The following is a 25,056-nucleotide window of genomic DNA, read 5'->3' on the forward strand; positions in this document are numbered from 1 at the left end:
CTGTGGGTGGAGGGAAGATGTCTGGGGCAAAGCTGTGCTCATTGGCAAATGTCCGGGGCAAAGCTGTGCTCTGGCAGAGAAGCAAATTAAACGTCTTGCTACAAGTGGTCTCGCTTGCCACAGAGAGAACAGAAAGTGAAAGCGGGGGTGTGGAGAAATGGCTCCTTCCCCCCTCCTTTCTTTTTCTTTCCTCCCCTCCTCCCATTAGGTATCATAGATTTGGAGGACTTTAGAGATTCCAGATGAACCCAGGAAGTGACCTAGGGGGAAAAGATATCTTGATCCAGCCTGACCAGGTCAAAGGAGGGTGGGGTCTGGCAGGACGGGCAAGGATGGGGCTGGCGGCTCGGCTCGTGGAGCCACAGTGCAAGGGCAGAAGAGCCGCATGTGGCTCTCGAGCCGCAGGTTCCCTACCCCTGCGCTATCTAAATAGGAGGGGGAGGAAGGCTGCATAGCTTTTCCTCCAGGACCTCATCTGCCCTGTGGAACCCCAGAGAGGGGGGACCAAGGGAAATTGAGGCAGAGGCCTCACAGTTGGAAAGGAAGCTGGGAAATCCTCATCTTCCCCAGTGGGCAGTCCTGAAATGATCAGGTGGTGGCAGCAGTTTACCCAGAGAGAAAGCTAGCCCTCCCCAGGAAAAGTTGGCAACCCCTGGGAGAGGCTTGGGAGTGGAATAGGGCCTGCCCGGCAAAGCAAGTCTGTTTCTCCACAGGGGCTCCAGAGAATAGTCCTGTACGAGAAATCTTGCCGCGACGGATATTCGCCCCCATTGTGCACCTTGTGCACCATCGGCCTCTGCTATGAAACTCAGGGCTCCAACAGATGTGATGCAATCTATTGCAGCCACACGCAGCAGTGCACCAAAATGTACACTCCACCTTTCTATCCAAACAGGGCAACCAAGGCAGCTAACGTTTTAAAACAGCGCACACATAAAAACAAAATAATGAAATGCATATTTAAAAGCAACATACGATGCACACATAAAACCAAACCACCACAGTCAAAACAGGGGGCAGGAAGGAGATGGTTTTAAGAGCAAGGTTTTAAGAGCAAGAGCAGCAGTGGCGTAGTGGCTAAGAGCAGTGGCTAAGAGCAGGTGCACTCTGATCTGGAGGAACCGGGTTTGATTCCCAACTCTGCCGCTTGAGTTGTGGAGACCATCTGGGGAATTCAGATTAGCCTGTGCACTCCCACACACGCCAGCTGGGTGACCTTGGGCTAGTCACAGCTTCGAGCTCTCAGCCCCACCCACTTCACAGGGGTGTTTGTTGTGAGGTGGGGAAGGCAGGAGATTGTAAGTCTTTGAGTCTCCTGCAGGAGAGAAAGGGGGGGATATAAATCCAAACTCCTCCTCCTCCTCCTCCTCCTCCTCCTCCTCCCTCCTCCTCCTCCCTCCTTCTCTTCTCTCTTCTTCTTCTTCTTCTTCTTCTTCTTCTTCTTCTTCTTCTTCTTCTTCTTCTTCTTCTTCTTTTCAAATTGCAAGGGTCCCCCCCCCTCCCCACCCCACTGTTCAGGAAGGAGATTCTTACCTGCTTCTTTAATAATGAACTTCCATCATGTAGTTATCATAACCATTTTCTTCTTCAATTTGAATAAGCTTGGCCTTGTACACTTGAAAGAAAGACCCAGAACAGGCGTTAGTTCAGATACTGACCTGCTCTTGACCCAGAGACTTTCCTCCCGCCTCGTCCCCATTCCAGGGCTGTGTAAAATGCCGCCCTGTTGCAGCCAACTTATAGTGGCCTCTAGTGGAGTTTTCAAGGCAAGTGATTAAGCAGAGGTGGTTGGCTATCGCCTTCTTCTGTGGAGTCTTCCTTGGAGGTCTCACTTCCAAGTATTGACCCAGCCTAGCTTCTGAGCTCTGACTAGACCACTCCAAGGAGATTTGCAGGAGGCAGCACAGGAGAGTCGGCTGCATTGAAATCATACAGTGTGGCTCAGTGTGATAACGGAAAGCCACAGACGACTTAGGGTCACCCCGTCAGGTTTTCAAGGCAAGAGAAAAACAGAGGTGGTTTTGCCACTGCCAGCCTGTGCCAAGTGACTCTGGGCTTCCCTGATCATCTCTCATCCAAGAACTAACAAGGGCTGCCTCTGTCTAGCTGGCAACGTCTGATGAGACAGGGGCGGAATGCCCATTGGGCAAGGTGGGCAGCTGCCCAGGGCATCACCTTGTGGGGAGCATCAAAATGCTGGGTTCATTTTTGGGTATTTTAGTGGTTTTCCATTTTTGGCCTGCAGGGGGGTGCAGTTTTTACACTAGTGGCACCAAAATTTCAGCGTATCATCAGGAGACTGTTCTTATGCTACCCCCCAGGTTTGGTGAGGTTTGTTTAGGGAGTCCAAGGTTATGGACTCCCAAAGAGGGTGCCCCTATCCCCCATTGTTTCCAATGGGAGCTTTAGGGAGATGAAGGCTATACAGTTTTGAGGGTCCACAACTTTGGACCCCCCCGCCAAACTGCACCAAACCTGGAGGGTATCAGGGCAGTCTCCCGATGAGGACGCGAAAGTTTTGAGACCGTGCCTTCAAAAAATGCCCCACCCCCCCACTCCCCACCCCTGAGCCTGCAACCCCCCATTGAGCAATACGCAGAAAACTCAATGCAGAACAAAGATTCTTGGGCAAATTTCTGGGATGTTCCTGCAGGGGATGCATTTTTGGACGTATCAGCACCAAAATTTCACGATATCATCTGGAGACTGTCCTGATTTATAACGATTGCAACCAGTAGTGCGATTCAAATAATTTAACAACCAGTTCCAATGGTGGGATTCAAATAATTTAACAACTGGTTGTTTACAAGCACCATTTTAACAACCGTTTCTGCCGAAGTGGTGCGAACCTGCTGAATCCCACCACTGGTAAGAAGCATATTAATAGTAAAAGAGCTAAGAGGAAATAAATAATTAATAGTAAAAGTAAATAGTAAAAATCCAACTGCGATTACCATAATCCACTTCTGGCTTGCAGGCTTCCCGAACTCGGTACTGCAAATCAACCTGTTCATCTTCTTTGTTGTGCAAGAAACAGTTTTCTTGGGGAGGAAAGCAGAGAGAAAGACAGTGAAGGCACAGATGATCACTTAGGGAATCCCAGCAGTATTACAAACTAAACATGTGAGGAATTCCCAGCTTTTCATCCCCCAAACCCTGCATGCCCAGGCAGAGCCAACATCTGGAAGATCAAGCTGAAGTCTGGAAGAATCTGGCTAGCTTTCCAGACCTGACCTGGGCATTATACGGCCCACGGGCTAGCCATCCGCCCGGCCGATTTAGACCCTGACTGGCCCCCCTGCTTTTTTTTTTAGAAGAACCCACAGCCAAAATGGCGGCTCGGGAGAAGTGTGCGCAGATCGGGATTATGCCTTTAAAAGCCTCTCTCAGTCGATTCATACGCGCAAGACTTCCCCTTGGGAGCCCCCCGCCTTCTACGCAGGGCTGTGTCAGGAACAGATGGGAGGATCGCGAGAGAGCTCTTGGGGTGCTGGGGAAGTTCCCTCCCCACCCTCGACCCTCGCCACAGGTGGCACAAGTGCTGTGAGAGGAAAAAAGGTGGGGAGGGTGGCGATGGTGATGTAGTGACTATTGCTATGCTTAACTGCCAGCCAAGGGCAAGGAGCGGAAGAGCTGACCTGAGCAAGCCCCCTCTGGACGGGAGAGGAGAGGGCCCAGCCCTCCACAATATTTTCTGTTTCTTATGCAGCCCCATGGAAAAAATAATTGCCCACCCCTGTTCCAGACGATACCTTTCTCAGGATAAAGATGACACCCGATTTGAGAATTCATCTGCTATTTCCTGGACCGTCTTTGTCCCGAACGGAGCATTCTACAAATAAGACGGTCCAGGAAATGGTGGATGAATTCTCAAATTGGGTGTCATCTTTACCCAAAAAAAGGTACAGCACTTTGTTCAAGTCCTGCAGTTACAGTGCTTGCAAAACGGATCCTGCCCATCGCACCTTTCCTAGGGAAACACCCATTTTTAGAGGTTTAAATTAAAGCAGAATGTTTGGTGACTAGAACGGGCTGTTCGTGACCCCTGGCCAAATAGGGAGTGATGGCCTGGGGAAACACGGGGCAAAGAAAATGAAATCCTTGGTGTGGACGCAGCATTAGAGTCAGCCAGGCACTGAAGGGACATTTCTGGCTGAGCAACGGAGGGAAAGGAAGGAGACTCACCCCATGTCTTCCTCACTCCCTCATAAACACACGGTTGAATTCCACACAGCATATGACATCTTTAGGACATTATAAAAATATCTGTTTTGGGATTCTGTGTTCCCACAGCATGGGAGAACACAAGCGATGACATGCAAAACAGATACTTTTCCCAGCCTGCTGCACGGAGCTCTTGTCAGTTTCACAGGGGCACCCAACCCATCTTTGTATGTGGTGCAGAAGTTCTCGCTGAGATTCCCCAAGAGATTCTCCTCCTGGCTTTACAGCTCATGCATTCACTATTTCACTGTCAAGAGTAAATGAACAAGGTTTGTTTAGCCTAGCAATCACCTGCATGTATTGTTTTTCCTTTTTATGTTGTTTTGAGGGGGATGTCTGCAAAGCTACAGCAACACAGATATGTGCATATTACAGCTTCTGTAGTCGGGTCGCTGTAGTTTCACAGACAGCCCCCTCAAAACAAAAAATGACACGTGCATAGGATTGCTAGGCAAAACAAACTTTATTTATCTGCAAATGGATGAGCTGTAAGCAGAGGAGGCCTCCGTGGGGAATCCCCACAGAGAATCTGCTGCAGCACACAAAATGGGAAGCGCGAGTAGCGGAAACTAAAGTAAGCAGTTTGGGTGGGAGAAATAAAGTGTTTCCCAACTGCTGGCATTTGCTCAGCAGGTAGGAATCGTCCTCAATCTGGATTGGGGGAGAAAGATTGCTAGTTTAGCTACTTTTGAAAAAAAAAACCAGGTGGAGAGAAATAAAACAGAATTCATTTGCAGGAGGAAAGCTGTGCAAAGTTCTTCCCCAAAACGCTATTTATAAAAGTCCCAAAGACATTATATTTGTGCTGTGTGGAATCTACCACACTCACACACCACATACCTAGCGAACCAGACCACTAGGGGGCAGCAAACAAACAGAGGGGGACTCTTGTAGAAGGCAACTGACAATACACAATCTCAAGAAAAGAAGAGTCAGGGAGGAAAAGGTTTTCTTTGGGGGTTTTAAAGACCTGTAAGCCCATCTCTCCTGGTCTTTCCTGGCTGGTCGTGGGCAAAGGAAGGAAGGAGGGGCACCAAGAAGGCACCTTAAGACTTTGTTTAATGAACAGCTAACAGCAAAATGCAAACTAGATCTCCGTGGATCAGGAAGGCATGCTCGTAAAACTGGCCACAACATCCTGCTCATTTTAACACACCGAATAGCCAAACTGTGGATAATTTGCAAAGGTGAAAAGCGAACAACTCTGGACCGCTTTAAAGATCCCAAATATACAAGGATTTAGCCTTGTATAATGGGAGATAATATAATCTTCGGATATCTTTGGTGAGAAGAAGCAGTATTTCCTGTCCCCGCTGCCCTGCTTTACCTTCTGCACACCGACAAACATCACCATGGCAGATGGTATTGAGATGCTCGGGCTTCCCTTTGGATGGATGGTAGAACTTGGTACAGCGGTCGTCTGAAAAGAGGAACAGAAAGATGATTTCAGAAGGTATCCATGTGGGTCTGTAGCGGAATGGCTTCGTTCAAGTTCAAGTTATGGGAGGGTGAGCTTTTGAGAGGAGCGGCTTTTGTCTGCAGTGGAACACCTAGAGACACGGAGAAATTTAATAAAAACTGGGAGCTATATGTCCAACACCTGAACAAATAAGAATTACATTCATTACTAAGAAAAAAGAAGTACAGAAGACATATTTCCTCTTTATAAATGTATTTAATTTAGAATGTTAAGTAAACTATTTTCTCATCTATCTACTTTATAGTTTGCATAAGAAACAATAGCTTTATTTTCTCTTTGAAGATGTTAACTGTTATTGGAAAGAAAAATGTTAATAACTCTTTTTTACTTTGATTATTTTTTCCTCTCTGATTCTCGGATTCTCTTGATTTCGATTTCTTTTTCTTTATTGAAAAGAGATTATCATAAAATTAGAAGAAAATGAGAAATAAGTAAAATAGAGTTTGTTTTAAAATTAGTATTTAGAACTATCCTAATTTTTTTAAAAATATGTTTTTCTATTATATACAAATGTTACATTTTGTATTCAAATGTTTTCATATTAATATTAAACAAATATTTTCAGGGTACGGCTTTTCAGGAGCTTGGTCAGAGACACAGAAAGAGACACCCGTATTTCACGCCGACTGCGGACTCTCTCAATTGCTTAGGAAGAGATCCCTAAGCAATTGAGGGCCTTTGGAAGAGGCAGAGATGACCTTTCTCCCAAGAGATGCTAGTGGACGTGTCAGCCCGATTTCATGCAACGGAAATCTGTTCAGAGGGTAGGCTTTGCAGCACAAGTTTCTAAGCTTGGACAGCTCCTTTTCGTAAGAGAATTGTAACTCAACACTCCCTGCAAATAAAAAAGGGAGGGCAACCTTCTAATTCTTGCAGACCTGGAGCAATCAATCGCCTTGAGGCAGGAACATAGGAACTGTTGGGTTGCAGCAGGGCTGAAGCGCTAACGCACTCTGGGTGGGTAGCTGCCTGGGCCCTCCACTCTTGCAGAGTCTTCGCCAAACCACCTGCTGCCAGGTAAGGGGCACTTTTGGGGCACTTCTCTGCCAGAGCCTACCGGAACCTTGAGCCAGTCCTGTTTTGGTAGGTGGCACTTTGGGGCAGGTACTGTGGTGATGCCTCCTACTCCACACACACTCACCCAGACCATCTGGAAAAAAGACATACAGGTGGCAGGGCGAATGGGCAGGGAAGGAGCAACCCACAGTCAGGTGGGGATGTGGGTGGGATGAAGGCAGTCATGAGCGAGGGTCCTGAAGGGGGTCAGACCAGGAATGGAGGACCTTTGGGGCACGCTCTGCCAGAGCCTCAGCTGGGACACATAACAACAGTGGCTGCACATGTGACAGCGCTGAGCTGGTTTGCTCAGCAGGAAATTCCGTTAAGGCACAGCAAGGGAATTCCTGCGAATTTCAGATCGCCACAAACTGCGTAGAAGATCCATGGCTGGTATTATTCCAGCCACTCTTGCCTAACTCAACCGCTTTTTTTGAGGTTTTCCTTCAGCCCAACGAGAAGCTCGAATGGAAAAGGCTGAAACTGCTTTTAGCCCATTGGGATCCCAACTGGTCAGAGCTTGCAGGGACCAACTTAAGGGGGGCATCCCTTAATACTGTAAGCGATCCCAGGGGGATGGGCCCATCAAATCAAGCCTGGGGGTTAGAAGCAGCAGGCAAAAATCACCTCTTTCTTTCTTCTGACCACAGGCCTGTGCTGCTGGAGGAAGATGGAGCTATTTTGCCTCCTCCCTCAACTGCATCCCAGGAACTCAACACAGGGCCCTGGGCTCCATTTGGAAAAGGGTGGCCTATAAAGTCCAACGTGGGTGGAAAGGCGCAACATAGAAAATGTGTTCTTTTTCACCCAATCAGTAAAATACTCCATGTGGGCCCCCTAATCCCAGCAATCAATAGATTGGAAGGAACTGCGAGAGGTTGTGGGGAGCAGGGAAGGTCAGCGATCTTTGCATGAGTGGATCACTGGATCCAGCCCTTGCCTACTAACCTCAGAGGCACAGACATCGAGGCCATTTCCGCACGGTCTAAATGTCCTGGGTTGAGCAAGAAAAATATCCCTGTGGAGTGGGGAATTCCACATGGTTCCTGGTAGTAGGGCAACATCGGCCTGCCCCCCCAGTGTTGCCCTCGCCGATATTTACTCTTTAGCTCCACGCATTTTCAAAAAAAATCGCCAGTTTGGAGGCTCTTTTAAAAAAATCCCAATGTGACCATGCTTGTGCCTACCACCGTGCAAAAACCAACTGGGAGCAGGACCGTTTTATTTTTCCCACCCAGCCGCTCTGTCAGCCATTTCATTCAAGCTGCCACTCAAAAACAACAGCCAATCAGAACGAGGGACACCGGGCATGCTCAGAGAAGCTTCCAAAGTAAATTCAGAAGTCCTGTGCTCATGCAGAACAAACAGGAGCATTTCTTCCTGGTCCTAACTCTGCTCCTGGGAAGAAGCGGGGAGCCGTGCGGAAGAAGAAGGGATAAATTAGACGCGGTATGGAAGACCCTGGTTCAAACCCGGTATAATTGTGCCGTGCGGAAACAGTAGGCAATGGAGGCAATAAGAGGCTTGGAAAACTTTTGCGATGTGTTAATTCAAGGTTATTCTCGGTGAGGAGGAGCTCCTCTTACCTAGGGAATAGTAGCTGTACACTGTGACCGATCCTGGCTGAACGAGGCCAGCCTCAAAATACTTGTAAAGTTTGAATTCCAGACATTCATCCTCCAAATGAGAAACCTGGGATGGAGAAGAAAGAAAGGGGAGAGGGAGGTGATCTCAGAGCAAGCTGCCAGCTGCCCACTGGAGGGAAATCATCCCTCAGTATTTCAGTGTGTGATTCTGGGATGTGGTCTCACGGAGGTGCTCACGAAAGCAGAGCCGGCTTTTTAGGATGCTGGGGAGCCACAGGTGTGAAAGGCCTAACAGGGGTATATGTATGGCTGATGTGTCTCCCTCTATAGTGGGAAAATTCCTGCCGGCAGCCCAACCCTCACCACTGATCAGTAGTGCGGGAAATGATCCCAAAATTATTGCTGTGTCAACAGTGTGACGTCACTCCTGGGGCAAACCTGTTTATTTATTTGCTTCGTTTATACCTTTCTCCCCAATGGAAACCAAAACCGGCTACCATCCTCCTTCTTTCCTCTGTTTTATCCTCGCCATAACCCTGTGAGGTAGGACAGACTGCATGTGTGTGACTGGCCCAAATTCACCCAGCAGGTCTCCATGGCTGAGTGTGGATTTGAACCTGGGTCTCTCAGATCATAGTCCAATATTCTAACCACTGCATCACGTTGGCTCATGTATTTGGTCTGAGTCGTCTGATCATGTTCACGGACTGGGTGCTTTCCTTCTTTTGCCGTTGGGAAAGGAGTGTCGTTCACGGCCGGAGTGGAGGAATCTCTGATCCTCTTGGACTATTGATCCCACTCTATACCCAGCCCTGTCAAAACTGTGGACCCCCACTGAGCGTGACACTCCAGCCATGTCATGTGATCCACCAGATGACTGCCAGGTTCCATCTTCTGGTACGGGTCCAGAGGAGGGCAATCAAAATGGTAAAAGGTCTGGAGTCCATGCCCTATGAGGAGAGACTTAGGGAGCTGGGGATGTTTAGTTTCATGAAGAGAAGGTTGAGAGGTGACACGACAGCCCTGTTTAGATAGAAGAAGCAGCAGCAGCAGCAGCAGCAGCAGCAGCAGCTCCTGCCCCCGCTCCCTCTGCCTCAACTGGTGCTTGGGCAGCAGGCTTCCGGCCGCAGCAGGGGCTCCAACCCAGCTCACAGGGAGTGAGGGCCACCCCTTGGTTGGCTTCAGCCTGGGGAGGCTGGCGGAGATATGGCAGCAATTGCAGGGTGCCGTATCCTTCCTTGCTGGCCTGGGTTAGTGACAGCCATGCTGTACCAGGGAGAGGGATGGAGGGGTGGCCTGGGACAGTGAATCTGCCTTGGGGCAAGCTGAGTGAAGCACTGCAGGGAACCCTCCAGCACTACAGGAAAACCTCAGCTTAGATGGAAGTGGTGACAAACAGACCTCCTTTGGTGGTGGGAAGTGCTGTCAAGTCACAGCCTAGCTTATGGCAACCTCTCAGGGGTTTCAAGGAAGGAGAGGAGTTCAGAGGTGGTTTGCCATTTCTTGGGACTTCCTTGCGGGGTCTCCCATCCAAGCATTAGCCAGGGCTGACCCTGCTTAGCTTCAGAGAGCTGACAAGATCGGGCGAGCCTGGGCCATGCAGGTCCCAGAAGGACGTCTTTACCTTGTCCAAATAGATGATGAGGTTCCCCCTTTCAGATGTGTTCATGCTTCGATTTCTAGATTTCTGAGATGTATCTGTCTCAATAACCTTCAGAAAGCTGAACACAGAAGAACAAGAACACAGAAGAACAAGCTGAACAAGAAGGATATTGACACGCTGGAACAGGTCCAGAGGAGGGCAACCAACACGGTCAAAGGCCTGGAGTCCATGCCCTACGAGGAGAGACTTAGGGAGCTGTGCATGTTTAGACTGGAGATGCGAAGGTTAAGAAGTAGCCATGTTTAGATATTTGAAGGGATGTCGGTGAGGGAGCAAGCTTGTTTTCTGCTGCTCCACAGACTAGGACCAGGAGTAATGGGTTCAAGGTGAAGGAAAAGAGATTCCACCTAAACATCAAGAAAAACTTCCTGAGAGTCATTACTGTCTGACAGTGGAATTCACTGTCTTGGAGAGTGGTGGAGCCTCCTTTTTGGAGGTTTTTAAACAGAGGCTGTCAGGGAGTGCTTCTTTGATTGTGTAAGTGTTTCGGGGTAAAGGCAGGGGGCTGGACTCTGATGGGCCTTTGGGGTCTCTCTTCCAACTATGATTCTAGGTTCAGGAGGAGCAATCCCAGGAGCCTAGATACAGGGATTCACACTTCATCAGCCCCCTGCCAGCATGGCCAATTGACCATGCTGGCAGGGGCTGATGGGAATTGTAGTCCATAACATCTGGAACGCCAAAGGTTCGCCACCACGGTTCTAGGTGGTGCCACCTCTCTCCTTAAAACTTACCTTTTCTGTGAGTCCTATGTTTTAGCCCTTTCATGTCCCTTCCCAACTGCATTTAAATAGGGATCTATCTCTGCACCAGGATGTACGTTCCTTTCCTACCCGTCCAAGGAAGTCATGTTTCCCTCATGGTGCATTTCAGATTTTCAAACTAGCTTCCAATAGTTTGAAACACTAAACAATACACTAAATAGTGTATACACTAATATTTCAAAGTACACTAAAATAACACTACACTAAAATTTCAGAGTATCAATTCCAACAAGGAAGGGGCCTCTTGCCTTCGTTTCCCCCTTTATGTCACTGCTCCCAGGACCTGTGCAGCTCTCGGGCTTTGCTGAGTGGCCTGCTGAGCTTTGCTTCCCCCTCCCCCCATCCCATAGCAGTCACCACCGCTCTCTGACAGAGGAGAGGGGGGAACATGAACAGACAATGCTTTTGTTTGGGGGGGATTTAAACTCCCCAATCCATTTTTAAACCTTTTCAGATTTTTCTGGGCAGGCCCTCATGTTTGCCAAACAATCTGTTTTTAGCCAAAGTGGGCCCAATCTGCAGATTTAGGTATCCACAGATTAGGCACACTTGACCATTAGACAGAAGATATTTTCTCATGAAACACTGTCAGGGTGTCCAGCTGCACTGAACGCCTACATAAAATAAAACGATAAAGGAAATGCTGATTATGGCACTGGATGTAGTTACGCCAGCCCGCCCCTGCGAGGAACAGGCCAGGAATAGCCGTTCCCTTTTGCGCTCAGCCAGGGGACACGAATGACGGTCCCACCTACCTTCTTCAGATCTTCAGTGGCAGGTCCATAACCAGTCAGCATGGAGACATCAATGATGCTCATTGTCGCATCGACCTGACGAAGATACCTGCAATCAGAGACGGAGGGAAAATTTCCTCAAAATGGACTGCTTGATTCAAAAAGGAACGGATGGTTAGTTCCGTCTGCTTCTCATACCACCAGGGAGGCTACATGATAGGGCATAGTATTCAGCTCACATGCAGCCCCACAAGGGGTCAAAAAGCATCCCTGGGATGGGCCGATGTCCTGCTCCTTCTCCAGAACTATGGTCCCAATCCAGGCACGTAGGTGGTGGTGGTGGGGTGAGTTCACGGGTTCAAATCCCTCCCATTACTTGTCCGGCTTGCTTGAAACAATGCATGGAATGGAACAGTCGGAAAGCCCTCAGTCACCAAACCCACCCCATAAAAAATCTATACCGACATCACTGTCCCAATCCAAATAATGCTCAGCAGCACTCAGGAAATAAAGTTCCCCACAGCTGCCGTGGAAACGTGAAGAGAGTGAGTTGGCCAAACACATCAGGTGCAGGGCAAATCCATACAAGGCAAGACACTCAGAGGAAAACTCGGGCAGAACACAGCCGCTAGGCTGCTTACTGGGTCAGCCAGTATAACCCCTTATGTCCCACATAGGCCACTACGCTCGGCGGTGGCGGAACTGCTGGTGACCCCTAGCCCCGCAACGATGCGGCTGGCCTCGACCCGGGCCAGGGCCTTTACGGCTCTGGCCCCTGCCTGGTGGAATGCTCTACCTCCATCTGTCCGGGCCCTGTGGGACCTTGGTGAGTTCCGCAGGGCCTGCAAGACAGAGCTATTCCACTGGGCTTTCGGAGAGGCTGGCCCCCGCTTTACTGCCCCCCACTGAAATTGGAACTGAAATTGAGGCTGCCAGTTTCCACCTTTTGTCATCTTGGTTGGGCCTGTTGCTGATTCCATCAGGGCCCTGCCTGTTCCCTCCCTTTCTTCTTTTTCCTTTTGGCCTTTGGATCGGGCGCCTGCCCCCTTATTATTTAACATCTTCTTACATGACCTCCCCATAGCCCTGGCCCGAGTGGATGGGCACAGCCCTAAGATCGGCCCAAAGCATCAATCCCTCTCTCTGTTATTTCTTGGCGATGATGCAGCCCTTTACTTATCCCTTTCTTTTCCTCGCAGTGGGTCTCTACAAGACTCCTGGATTTTGATTCTATTGACTCTTTTGGTGTGTGAGACAAATGATCTGCAGGTGAATTATGACAAAACTAAGATCCTGGTTTTTGGAAAAAGCAGTAAAAAACAAGTCTGGAAGATAAAGGGCCACTACTGGCGATTGAGCAAGTTAAAAATTTCAAATATCTAGGATTCCTGGTTTAGCAATAACTTGTCGGTGGTCCACTCATCAAAAAAATATATATTGGCTCGGGCCCCAGTCAAACGCGATAAATGCCACTAGGAGGTTTTATCATTCTAGGGGCAACCAATATATTCCCCAGCTCTGCAAGTTTTCAAAGCAAGTGGGCAAGAGCACAACTGCTTTATGGAGCTCCATTTGGCCTAACACCCAGCACCAGTGCCATTAGATCATTCCATTCTAAATTTCTGCATACATTATTTGGCGTGCCAAACTGCGTCCCATATGCAGTCCTATGTCTAGAATCTGGCCAATACTCTATAGAGGCCACTATCTGGTTAAACATCATAAAATTTTGGCTGCATATTCACTATCAAAGCTCCGACAACTCACTGACGCAACTCACCTTGAGAGAACTCCATCACTCTAAACGGTGCACAACAGTTATAACAAAGATTGCTGAATTGGGCTATGATAGTGACTCTCTGAACATGTTAACCAGTACTGAGACATTTGCCCTCATCAAAGAGCGGCTACTAGCAATGGATTATCAACAACTGCAGAGCTTGGCCAACAAATCCTGCTCTTCGCCAAATGAACATGTAGCAATTCCATTTGTGCAGGGAAACCCAGCCTACTATATCGCAGCGCTTACCAACCCTATATATAGGAGAGCCTACATGCTGGCTAGGTTTAATATTATGCCATCCCCGCTCCATAGAGGAAGACTCAATGGTCTACCAAACTATAAGAGGCTTTGCCCCTGCAGCCCAGGGCAGTTGGATTCCATTGCACACATTCTCCTCCACTGCCCACTTTACCAGAAACCAAGATCCAGCTTATTAGTACCAATCATTGACTCTATGAAAACCCTGACAGAGCTTGATAAAGTAAATATGCTCTTAAACTGCAATGACCTTGACTGTTGTCTCGCAGTGGCAAAGTTTCTGGCTGAGGTTTGCGAGCTGAACTTATGATCCAGTGTGAAGTTTTATCTAGTAATTTTAACTGTATTTATATTGTATGTTCTGTATGCCAATAAAGGCTTATTGAAATTGAAATTGATCGGGCGCCTGTTTTAAACTGTTTTAAACAGTTTAATTCCTACTTGTTGTGAGCAACTGCTGCTTAAGTTTATAATGTGTTTAAGTTTTATGTTGTTTTGAGTTGCTGTTTGGAGAACAGCCATTTTGTGAGCCGCCTCGAGCCCTCCAGGGAAGAGGCGGCTTATAAGTTTAATATATAAATAAATTAAATAAATAACGCCAGTTCTCAGAGAATGACACTGGCTGCCAGTCGAGTTCCAGATCATTTTCAGAGTATCGGGATTGAGCTTTAAGGCGCTAAGCAGTAGTGGACCTGCATATCTCCAGGACTGCATCGCCCCATATTGCCCTACGAGGCCCCTCCGTCGGAGGGGAGCATCCTGGTGATCCCTGGCCCAAGGGATATCCGGCTGGCTTCGACAAGAGCCGGGGGTTTTACGGCCCTGGCTCCAGCCTGGTGGAACAAACTGCCTTGCGATGTCAGGGCTCTGCGTAAGACGTGGCTGTTCCACCCGGCCTTTTTAAACTAGCCAGCTGGATTGATCGTGTGAAATCTGTTGGTCTCCAAGGGGAGGAACGAAGAGTGGAAGGTGGGAGGGATAATTTATGGCCCTTTCCCCACTTACCTTAAGCCCTGCGCTACTCTCCTAAAGTAGCGCGGGGTCCAGCTGCACTCCCCACTTCAGGGGCGGCGAGAACGCAGCCGCCCCGATGCTGCCTCTCTCACGCCCCCTCAGCGTGTGTAATTCCTGGTGCCTTTTCAAATGGCGCCTTTTGATGATCCCGCGCAGAGCACGGGGTCGTGGGGAAGCCGGGGCGTGTGCCAGGAATTGCGTGCGCTGGGAATTGCATGCAGCAACCCTTGGACAAAGGTAAGTGGGGAAAGGGCCTATGTCATCTACCTCAGTGTTTTAAAAAAATTATTAATTGGTTAAAAATTGGTTAATTGGTTAGGATTTATATTTTAATATTTCTTGTTTATGGAATGTTTTTAAATATGTTGTAAATCACCCAGAGCCCTTCCGGGATGGGGCGGGATATAAATCCAACAAAACAAACAAACAAATAAATAAAAATACCCCCACCCCCACCCCCCACACACACATGCACACACACACACATCTTAAAAACTTCTGCTTCTCCCGCTTTCTGATTCGGATAAAAGAACTGAGATCTCCGTTCCAATGTGCATCGGAGGAAGGGAATTTTGGCTCTTGAAAGCTCATGCCCTGAAAATGTTGTTGGTCTCCAAGGTGGTTCTGGACTCCAATCTGGCTGTTACTCCGATATGCCCAAATACCCTTTAATGCCCACCATTCTCACCTGGCACAGATCCTGATCTTGGCGGCTCCCAAGACTCCATCGATTGGCTTACCTAGAAATGGTTTTGAGAGAGGGACAGGAATTAACCTATTTGCAGAGCACCCAGGCCCCACGAAGTAGCTAGAAAAGGAAGCTTCACAACAAAGTCCGTGAGGAAAAAGGAGGGCCCGTCCACCAGCTACGCACCCAGTTTCTGGCCTGCTCACTAAAAGACCCCTTCCACAGAAAAAAAGGTTTCATAAAATCATAGACTTGGATGGAGACCATGAGGGCCATCCAGTCCAACCCCCTGCCATGCAAGAACACACAATCAAAGCACTCCTGACAGATGGCCAGCCAGCCTCTCTTTAAAAACCTCCAAAAAAGGAGTCCTCAAAAGTCATGGATATGCACATTCTGATCCACCCCTTTATTGAAGCTGGCACTGCTCAGTTGTATATGCTTGAAGTTGGGTTCCCAACCTTTAGGTGGGGTCTGGAGATCCCCTGGGATTTCAAGTGATCCTCAGAGGTCAGCTGCCCTACCGAAAATGGCTGCTTTGCAGGGTGCGCAATTGGAATAAGCAACTTCTGTGTGCCTGGACAATGGGGGATTTCTAAAGTGTGCATTTCTAAACTGTTCTATAGTGGCACCTTTTGGAGGTTTGCTCTCTTTGTGTGGTTTGGGGAACCGCCAGTGGTGTACAGTGCAGAGAAGGGCAACAAGGATGATTGAGGGACTGGAGCACCTTCCTTATGAGGAGAGGCTGCAGCGTTTGGGGCCCTTTAGTTTGGAGAGGAGGCGTCTGAGGGGGGATATGATTGAACTCTATAAAATTATGCATGGGGTAGAAAATGTCGACAGAGAGAAATGTTTCTCTCTTTCTCACAATACTAGAACCAGGGGGCATCCATTGAAAATGCTGGGGGGAAGAATTAGGACTAATAAAAGGAAACACTTCTTCACGCAACGTGTGATTGGTGTTTGGAATAAGCTGCCACAGGAGGTGGTGATGGCCACTAACTTGGATAGCTTTAAAAGGGGCTTGGACAGATTTATGGAGGAGAAGTCGATCTATGGCTACCAAGCTTGATCCTCCTTGATCTGAGATTGCAAATGCCTTAACAGACCAGGTGCTCAGGAGCAGCAGCAGCAGAAGGCCCTTGCTTTCACATCCTGCATGTGAGCTCCCAAAGGCACCTGGTGGGCCACTGCGAGTACCAGAGTGCTGGACTAGATGGACTCTGGTCTGATCCAGCAGGCTAGTTCTTATGTACTGCTAATGGGGACATGGGGTATCTCATGTCCCCAGGCTCATGCTGTTTCGTCACCTGGGGGGGGGGCTGTGACAAAATGGCATGCACCCAAGCCACACACCGCCAAGTCCTGTCTCCCCCCCCCCCCCCCGGCCTCACTGCAGGCCAGCTCCTGCCATCCCCAGGTCCTGGGGAGGGCAAAAGCCAGCCTACAGGGAGGCCAGGGGGCAGGGCTCAGCGGAGGGGGGCCCAGGAGCTGACCTGTTGCTGCAGTGCCTGTCTGAGCCCCCCCCCCTTCCCTGGCCTCCCTGCTGGCTCCCGTAAGTGGGGCAGGTGGGTGCAGGGAACCAGAGGGGGGGGGGCAGGGAGGTTCCCATGCCCTTGTGCGTAGTTTAGCCCCAGAATCAAGCATGTGATCTGAAGCCACTTAAAATAAATGTAAGTTTCTGATTTCACATTTATCTCTTTGGGAGAGTTTCTGTACTGAACTCACACAGAACGGGCTGATCCACAAACTAACTAACTACATTGGGGATTCCATGGGATTGTACCTCTCGGCAGTCCCTCCCCAAATGCCTCCTCCCCAGACTCCACCCCCAAATCTCCAGGAGTTTCCCACCCCAGAGGCTGGAGGGGAACAGCCCTTGTGTATGCTTCTCCCAGCAGCTTGGATACAACTTGAGATGTTTTGCCCTGGCAGACAGGCAGAGGCATAGCGCCAAGGGGACAGCGGGGAGGGGGGTGCGTGATGCATCGGGCGGGTGCCCCTACAGAGGCGTTCCAGGGGCGGGGGGTGGGACGGGGTGTTCCAGGGGCTTGGAGGGGTGTGCACGCACTGGGCACACTTCCCCCTCGCTCTATCCCTGCAGACAGGGGCATAGCTAGGGAAAATGGAACCCGGGGAAGACTCTGAGTTTCCCCCTCATGGACTCCCAAGTCACCCCCCCACACCCTGCCTGGACCCTGGTGGGGTGGGGCAAGGGGGAAAGAGGAGGGGTGTGGGGTGTCTGTTCCCACCCATCCCCATGGTAGATATGCCACTGCTGGCAGAGTCTAGGCATGCTAAAGCTAAGTAACATTTCCTCCGTTCTACCTTAAGAGAATGGCAGATGTTGAATTTGCCGTTATTACGAACTACCCCCCCCCTCCCCCTCACTTTTCTTTTACACAGTCATTTAAATAGAGAACAAGAACCTACCTCAGGCCTCCCCAACTTTTTTGAGCCTGCAGGCACCTTGGAATTTGGACATGCCATGGTGGGTGCACCATAAAATGGTTGCCACAAAATGGTTGCCATAGATTAACTTCAGTCACACACTGAAGACCAGAGGTGTATCTAGGGAAAATGGAGCTCGGGGGGCAAAATCTAAATTTTCCACCCCCCACCCCCCCAGCACCCAGATCTGCCACCCAGAGCCAGCAAGGCACCCAGGTCTACCGCCTGGACACAGTGCCGGTGCCCAGATCTACTCCCTGAACTGAACAAGGCACCCAGGTCTACCACCTGGAGCTGGCGCCCAGGTCTACCGCCCGGAACTGGCAAGGCGCCCAGGTCTACCTCCTGGATCCAGAGCTGGTGCCCAGGTCTATTGCTGGGACCCAGCAAGGTGCCCAGGCCTAACACCTGGACCCAGCAAGGTACCCACATCTACCGCCCGGAGTTGGAGCCCAGGTCTACTACCCGGAGCAGGCAAGACACCCAAGTCTACCGCCCAGAGCTGGTGAGTGCAGCCCAGGCCCAGCACCCCCCATATGATTAGATGGTATGCACCCAGAGATATATGATACCCCATGTCCCTCTGGCAGATATGCTGAAGACCCTTGCGCTGTGCCAAAAGCAAACTTTTAAAAAAATCTGAACAGGCAATCAAATGTCCACTGGCCAATCAGAAACTCTGGGGCAACAGCCCCACCTGACCCCACTCACTTTCTAGCAGCACTTGGTGGGTACCAGGAGAGGTATTGCCAGGTGCCATAATGCTCACGGACACTACATTGAGTGCCACAGACATAGCCTTTCTGGCAACTCAGAGCCCGCCGTGGGGACTTACGGAGCTGGAAAGGGGTAGCGGTCACTTCCAGGTCAAAATTCTTGCAGGGAGCAGCCTCCTCTCGGAGTTTGGCGTTATACAAGGTGACCACGGTCATTGTGGCTTGGCCCTGCCCTGATGCTTTCACGGTGAAGTCCTCGTTGATCTTGGTCTGGAAAGTAACCAAGGTTCATTTGTGCCGTACTCGTTTTAAATGCTGCAGGGAGAAAAGGCCAGGAAGCTGGCAGGGGACAGGTAAGACAAATACTGAGGAGACGACGTACATCTTTTCTCATGGCCCCATTGATCAAAATCTTCCGCTGCTCAAATGCATGTTATTTTTTATTTGCAAACGTTTCTGTCCCGCCTTTCTGCCCTCACAAGGGTCATTGAAGCAGCCAACAATTTCAAGCACATGCGACACAATCACATTTTAAAACCACTAGAATTAAACCCCGCCAGTAAAACACATATCATTAAAATGATTTTTAAGAACAGAGTTAAAATATACACTAGAAACAGCAATTACAATATTGGTTAGGAAGGAGGGAGGGATGTCACTGAAATGCCCCTGCCCACTGATCGCAGGGTGGTGTAGTGGTTAAAAGAAGGGGGATCCTAAACTGGAGAACCGGGTTTGATTCTCCACTCCTCCACTTGGATAACAGAGGCTTATCTGGTGAACCAGATGCATTTCTGCACTCCTACATTCCTGCTGGGTGACCTTGGGCTAGTCACAACTCTCTCAGCCCCACCTACCTCACAAGGTATCTGTTGTTGGAAGGGAAAGGAGCTTGTAAACCACCTTGACTCTCCTTGCAGGAGACAAAAGTGGGGTATAAATCCAGACTTTTCTTCTTCTTCTTCTTAAGCATCATCCAACAATTTTGGACATAACAACGGTAAACGGTGGAATCTGGGTCTTTAAAAGCAAGTCGTCCCTGTAAGTTGCCAACCAGTTTTAAGTCTGTTCTTAGGTGCATCCGGACACAGACACCGTTTTAGGAACAGGCGACTGTTGATGTTCACTCAGCCTGGTTTGCACTGGTGTGCAGCCAGCCTTTGTGCCAACCACACAGCCACCACTGAGACCAACTGTTCAGGGATGTTGTTGTTTTTAATAATGTTTTAAACTTAAATAAATACAGCACTGAACAAGTCAAATAAACACGTAAGGGATTTGGGCACAAAAACCAAACTGAAAGGTAGACAGTTCATGCAAAGTCCAGGGAAGGGAAGAAGAGAAAAATTGTGGTTGAATCAGGAGCAAGTGCCATTTGAAGAGAGTCAGGATTTAAAACCCCTGGTTCCCGAGAACTCCAACATGGATTACCCACCCTCAGCCCTGACAAGAGGGGGAACTAGAAACGGACACTGGGTGCCGGGTGCGAAATTTCTCACAGAACATCCGTACCTCTTCTGATCTGGCGAGGAGGGCGTTCTCGAATGAAATTTTATACCTGACCGGAGCAGAGCGTCCTGGCAATAGCAGAGAAATGTCCAAGTTCATGTCTTTTTGGAGTGGGACATCCGTCTGGTATTGGGCAAGAGCTTGGAACACCATGATAGTCGACTGCAACAGCAGGGAGAAGACAGAGCAAGTAAGAAATGTGTCACACAAAACCTCTCGGCACGGCCTTCAGCCCTCAGGAAAGGAAGATCCGGCAGCACAGAGGCGGATCTCTAATCCCAAAACTCTAATTGGGATCCCAGCCAAAGTGTGGAGTCGTCCTGAATCACAAATATATATATTTTTGAGCTTTCAATTTTTATTCACATTCATATTATTACAGCAAAATCAAGCACATCACATAACAGGATGTAATCTACTACCAATAAATTGCCATTAAACTATTCTGTAATATCTAAACATCAAAACAATTATTTATTTATTTATTTATTTATTTATTTATTTAATTATTTCGACTTTTATACCGCCCTATCCCCAAGGGGCTCTGGGCAGTGCACAACAAAATCAATACAAACAAGTTAAGGGCAAACCATACAATTAAAACAACAACAGCCCATAAAAACTTCAACATTAAAACATACTAAATTTTCATTAAAACAGCGGTAATATCATAATAAAAGGCACCCGGTGAATCCTTTCCTTTAAAACCCTCCTCTAGGGAGCAACCGGACTCCTCCATAGGAGGATGATCTTGATGTAATCGAGCAACCTTATATTATATTTTTGAACAAATTCAGCTATATTATGTCTTCAGTTCAAGCAACCATTCAATAAGCATACGCTTTCACATTCAATGTCATTTCAATGTCAGTACATTTCATTTCCAATGTGTTTGCTGGTTATTACGAAATTAACTCCCTTTTGTCACCCATTTAAAGATCCTCCTTGCACTGTATAAAATCACAAATATTTTGGTGACCAGGAAAAATGGCTCCTTCTTCCCGGGTCTAAATTGGCGGATACAAACGCCATCTCTGATCCCCAAAGGCCCGACCTCTCAATTCAGGATCAAATTATTTATTTTTTAATACCCATTCTCTTTCTTTTCAGCTGGGGGAGGGGGACAGTTGGGAGAGGAAGCTTCAAGCCCCTCCTCTCCCCCACCCCCATTTCTGCTGTGAACTTCTCTAATGGAGAAACTAGCGTTTCAAGCAGATGCACTTTGGAGCCAGTTAGACTGGGGTTGCCAACTTCGGTTTGGGAAATTCCTGGAGCTTTGGAGGGTGGAGCCTTCGGGCCACAGGGTTTGGGGAGGGAGCCCAGCAGGGAAGGGATGCCGTAGAGTCCCCCCTCTGAAACAGCCATTTCCTCCAAGGTAACTATTCTCTGCCTTCTGGAGATCGGCTGTAATTGTGGGAAACGTTGACAACCGGAGGAGGTGGCAGCGGCCAATGCAAACACACGCTGTGCTATGGATGTCAGATGTCAGCAAGGGAAAGAGATCTCCCTTCTGTCATTCCGGGAGATCTCCGTGTCCCTCTTTGAAGCAGGCAACCCCAAGTTAGGCCAAGTTCTCACCAAGGTGGTAAAATTGAGCTGAGCCACTTCCATCCAAAGAGTCCCTTCCCGGCAGAAAACCAGGCAGTCGGGGAAAAGGCCAGGTGGGAACCCGTCTTGCTGACACACTAGTTTTCTCTGTGCAAGGACCCTTTTGGTGGTCAGGGAAGCATGGTGTGATGTGGCCCTCTGCCAGTGTAACCCCCATGCTCAGAATGGGTTGACCCAGTAAGGGGTGGAGACTCAAAGCAGCAAGAGGCTGCAGCAGACCTCATGTAGTTTGGAGGAGACAAGGCTACCAGACTCGGACCTTGATTTCTATAAGCCCTTAACACCTTGTTAAGGTAACTGCAATATTGTTGGTAACTACTGGGAAGGTAGTTGTTTGTTTTTGCTATGTTGTAAATATTGGAGTTTATTGTTTCAGGGTTTTTGTGGTTGTAATGGGTGAGAGTTCTCCTGGAAACCTTCACCATGTTGAATCCTGTTCATCAAGCCCTTGGAGTCTTCAGGAGCCAACTTGCAAAGAAGAATTGGACTTGGCAGTATCAGCAGACTGTAAATATAAGGACTTGAAAATGCAACCTGAACAGGACCTTGAAGTGTGATGTTAAATGTTGATGTTAGATGTTATATGTTAAGAAAGTAAACCATTTTGTTTTTAAAAATTTGTTGTTGCAAACTCATTCCAAGTTCTGCCCCACAGAACCCACAAGCTGAGGTTACTCCACCAGTCATCAGTGGCTCCGCCCAGCCGAGAGACAGCATGGCCACCTCAGAAAGTCCTAGGAGTACTGCCCAGTTTTAAGTAGTCTCCCCAGGAGACCTGACTTTGCCAACCATCGGGGGGGGGGGGGGGGTTAAATACAACTGACCTCCAGATGCAAATTAGCAGAGGGACATATGGGGACAAATGTCCCTGGGTGCAGGCAATTTAATCAACCACACCCCTCCTCCTGGGAGGGCTGAGCCAAGCGCCCCACTCCCTAAGTGGCCCCGGGCAATTCAGCAGGCCCAAGGACGGCCCCCATGGTTGACAGGGAGACCATAAGTGGGGCTGGGCAGGGAGGGCACAGGGGGAAATCAGGTCTTGCCCCCAGGCTCCATGGGGGTGCAGAAAACTCTGGTCTTGCCCCAAGAGCCATTTTCTGCCGGTACGCCTCTGGAAATCAGTTCCCTTGATGGCTGCTTTGGCAGGTGGACTGGCTGTCAGGATACCCTGCTGAGGTCCCTCCCACACAAAACCCTCCTCCTCTCTCAGTCTCCACCCCAAAATTCTAGGAATTTCCCACCCCGGAGCTGGCAACCCAAAGCTGCTCTCCATTACTGGCCAACAAAGGACACTGGAACAGCCACTCACCTGAGTGTGCCCGTATGTCCCGCCGTAATATTTCTGCTGTGTCAGCCACCTCACGATGGGACCAGCCTCATCAAACTTCCTCAGCTTCAGCAAGGCCAAAAGAGCATAGGAGGTGCTTTCAATGTTATAAGTATGAGCGTTGGCTTCTTCCCATCGATTTCGATCTAGACAGCAAGAGAGCAGTGTGGTGATGGAAAGGGTGCTCAATTCACACCCGACTTACGGCAGGTCCAGAGGGTTTGCAAGACAACAGGCGTTCAGAGGTGGCTTGCCATTGCCTGCCTCCAGGGGCGTATCACCCACAGGGACATGGGGTGTCACATGTCCCTGGGCGCTCACCATATAATCACGGGGGGGGGGGTGCCGGGCCCAGGCCACACTCACCAGCTCAGGGCAGTAAACATGGGCGCTGTCGCCAACCTGGTGCTCAGATCAGCAAATGGCTCCATCTCTCTCTCCCCCACTCCCCGTATCTAGGAAAATGTAGCCCCGGGGAGGGGGGGCAGAAAACGCAGATGTTTGCCCTGGGCTCCATTTTCCCTAGATACGCCTCTCCTTGCCTCCATGTAGCGACCCTCGACTTTCTTGCTGGTGTCCCCTCCAAATAATAACCAGGACCATCTCTGCTTAACTCATGAGCTCCCACCGAAACCCTACCTGTTTTCATTTTTTATTATTATTATTATTATTATCATCATCATCATCAATATTAATGTTAATATTATTCAATTATTATTATTATTATTCAATTTAATAGACCGCCCTACCCCCGAAGGGCTCAGGGCAGTTCACAAAACAATCAAACACTTAAATACATCAACTAGTTTCAATTAAAACAATAAACAATTTAAACATTAAAACACTAGCAGCAGTAATCTTCCACAATTAAAATAAGTAGATGATGTCCGGCATTAACCCCCCCGGAGGGGACTGGCCGATATTCAATCAGCAGATGACATATGGAGCTGTAAAGAGCAACAAAGAAGGGCGGACTCAGCGGCCAGCCTCACCAAAGGCCTGGTGGAACAGCTCGGTTTTACAGGCCCTGCGGAACTCCCCGAGGTCCCGCAGGGCCCTAACAGATGGAGGAAGGGCATTCCACCAGGCACGGGCCAGGGCCGTAAAAGCCCTGGCCCGGGTGGAGGCCAGCCGCATCATGGAGGGACAAGGGACCACCAGTAAATTTGCCTCTGCCGAATGGAGAGGTCGACTCGGGACATATGGGGTAAGGTGGTCCCAATCATCGTGCATTTTCACGCACAAGCCCAAAACCATCTGCGTGTTGCCTGCAAGTCCCACCTCAAGTGAGCTGCTGGGATTCTCTCGTGAACATTCAGATTAGAACTAGGAAAGGTCACAGAATGTGGCCTTAGGTGACATCTTCTAATGGAAGGGGAAAAGAAAGTCCATGAAGCTAAAGAGCCCCCCCAGAGATGTTTTTTTACACTGCCAGGGAGGACTTTGGAGCGCCTTGAATGGGGCAGGCAACCGAGTGGAAGCAAACAGGGGCTCTCTCGCACGCTGCTTCAGCTTGGCTTCTGCTGCTGAGACATTATCTGGGCCTCATCCATTTTAACCCACCCCCTTCAAATTAGTTTCTCATCCTGCTCCTTGAATGAACAGCAGACCCTCAGAAGCCACAACCTGCAACCAACATACCTTTTGATGCTCTCATCAGAACCTGGTCGTTGTCCAGCTTCCCCGCCAGGATTAAAGCATACGAAGTGAGGGTCACGGTGTAAGACCGTTCCAGAGTCTCATACTTTTTGGCTAGAAACTCAGCCGCTTTGGTGATGCTGTTGTCTAAACTCTGAACACAAAAGCAAAGTTCTTGGTACGCTAGAAGACTTCAGAGATCACCAGACAGCGCTTGTGAGTCCTTGTGCCTCCCTTCCAAGGGAGGATGACGAACAGGATTTTGGCTCTGTCTACTGAACTACATGTTACACCCATGCGTACTCCAACTCACTAGGTGAGTATCATTTTAACATTATCTTACTATCACAAATATACAAAAAATGTTTAGTAAGTACACCTCATTCAATGACTGACTGTGGATTTCATCAATCAGAAGTCTTCATTGGAACAAAGATTGAACCCCTGGCGTTTGCACAGCTAGTTATGACCCACTCCCCAAATGCCCATAGCCTCTAGATAAAACCTCTAGATGAGGTTTTTATTTCGGCAGTCCTTTGTCAAGCCAATAATTGTTG

The 25,056-nt window shown here is 49.0% G+C and overlaps 1 protein-coding gene across 1 annotated transcript in view; it reads right to left on the reverse strand.

The window, feature by feature from the left end:
• The window catches only part of C3 (complement C3), a 107,195-nt gene that overhangs the window by 4,038 nt on the left and 78,101 nt on the right, over window positions 1-25,056 (reverse strand). The window contains 12 exon segments of the mRNA XM_048487522.1: window positions 1,554-1,615; window positions 2,955-3,041; window positions 5,552-5,644; window positions 8,347-8,452; window positions 9,971-10,024; window positions 10,026-10,067; window positions 11,529-11,616; window positions 15,251-15,302; window positions 18,537-18,687; window positions 19,930-20,088; window positions 22,844-23,007; window positions 24,503-24,653. Of these exon segments, the coding sequence (XP_048343479.1) occupies window positions 1,554-1,615; window positions 2,955-3,041; window positions 5,552-5,644; window positions 8,347-8,452; window positions 9,971-10,024; window positions 10,026-10,067; window positions 11,529-11,616; window positions 15,251-15,302; window positions 18,537-18,687; window positions 19,930-20,088; window positions 22,844-23,007; window positions 24,503-24,653 (1,209 nt within the window).

This window comes from Sphaerodactylus townsendi, linkage group LG03 (genome assembly GCF_021028975.2).
Source record: "Sphaerodactylus townsendi isolate TG3544 linkage group LG03, MPM_Stown_v2.3, whole genome shotgun sequence".
NCBI lineage: Eukaryota > Metazoa > Chordata > Lepidosauria > Squamata > Sphaerodactylidae > Sphaerodactylus > Sphaerodactylus townsendi.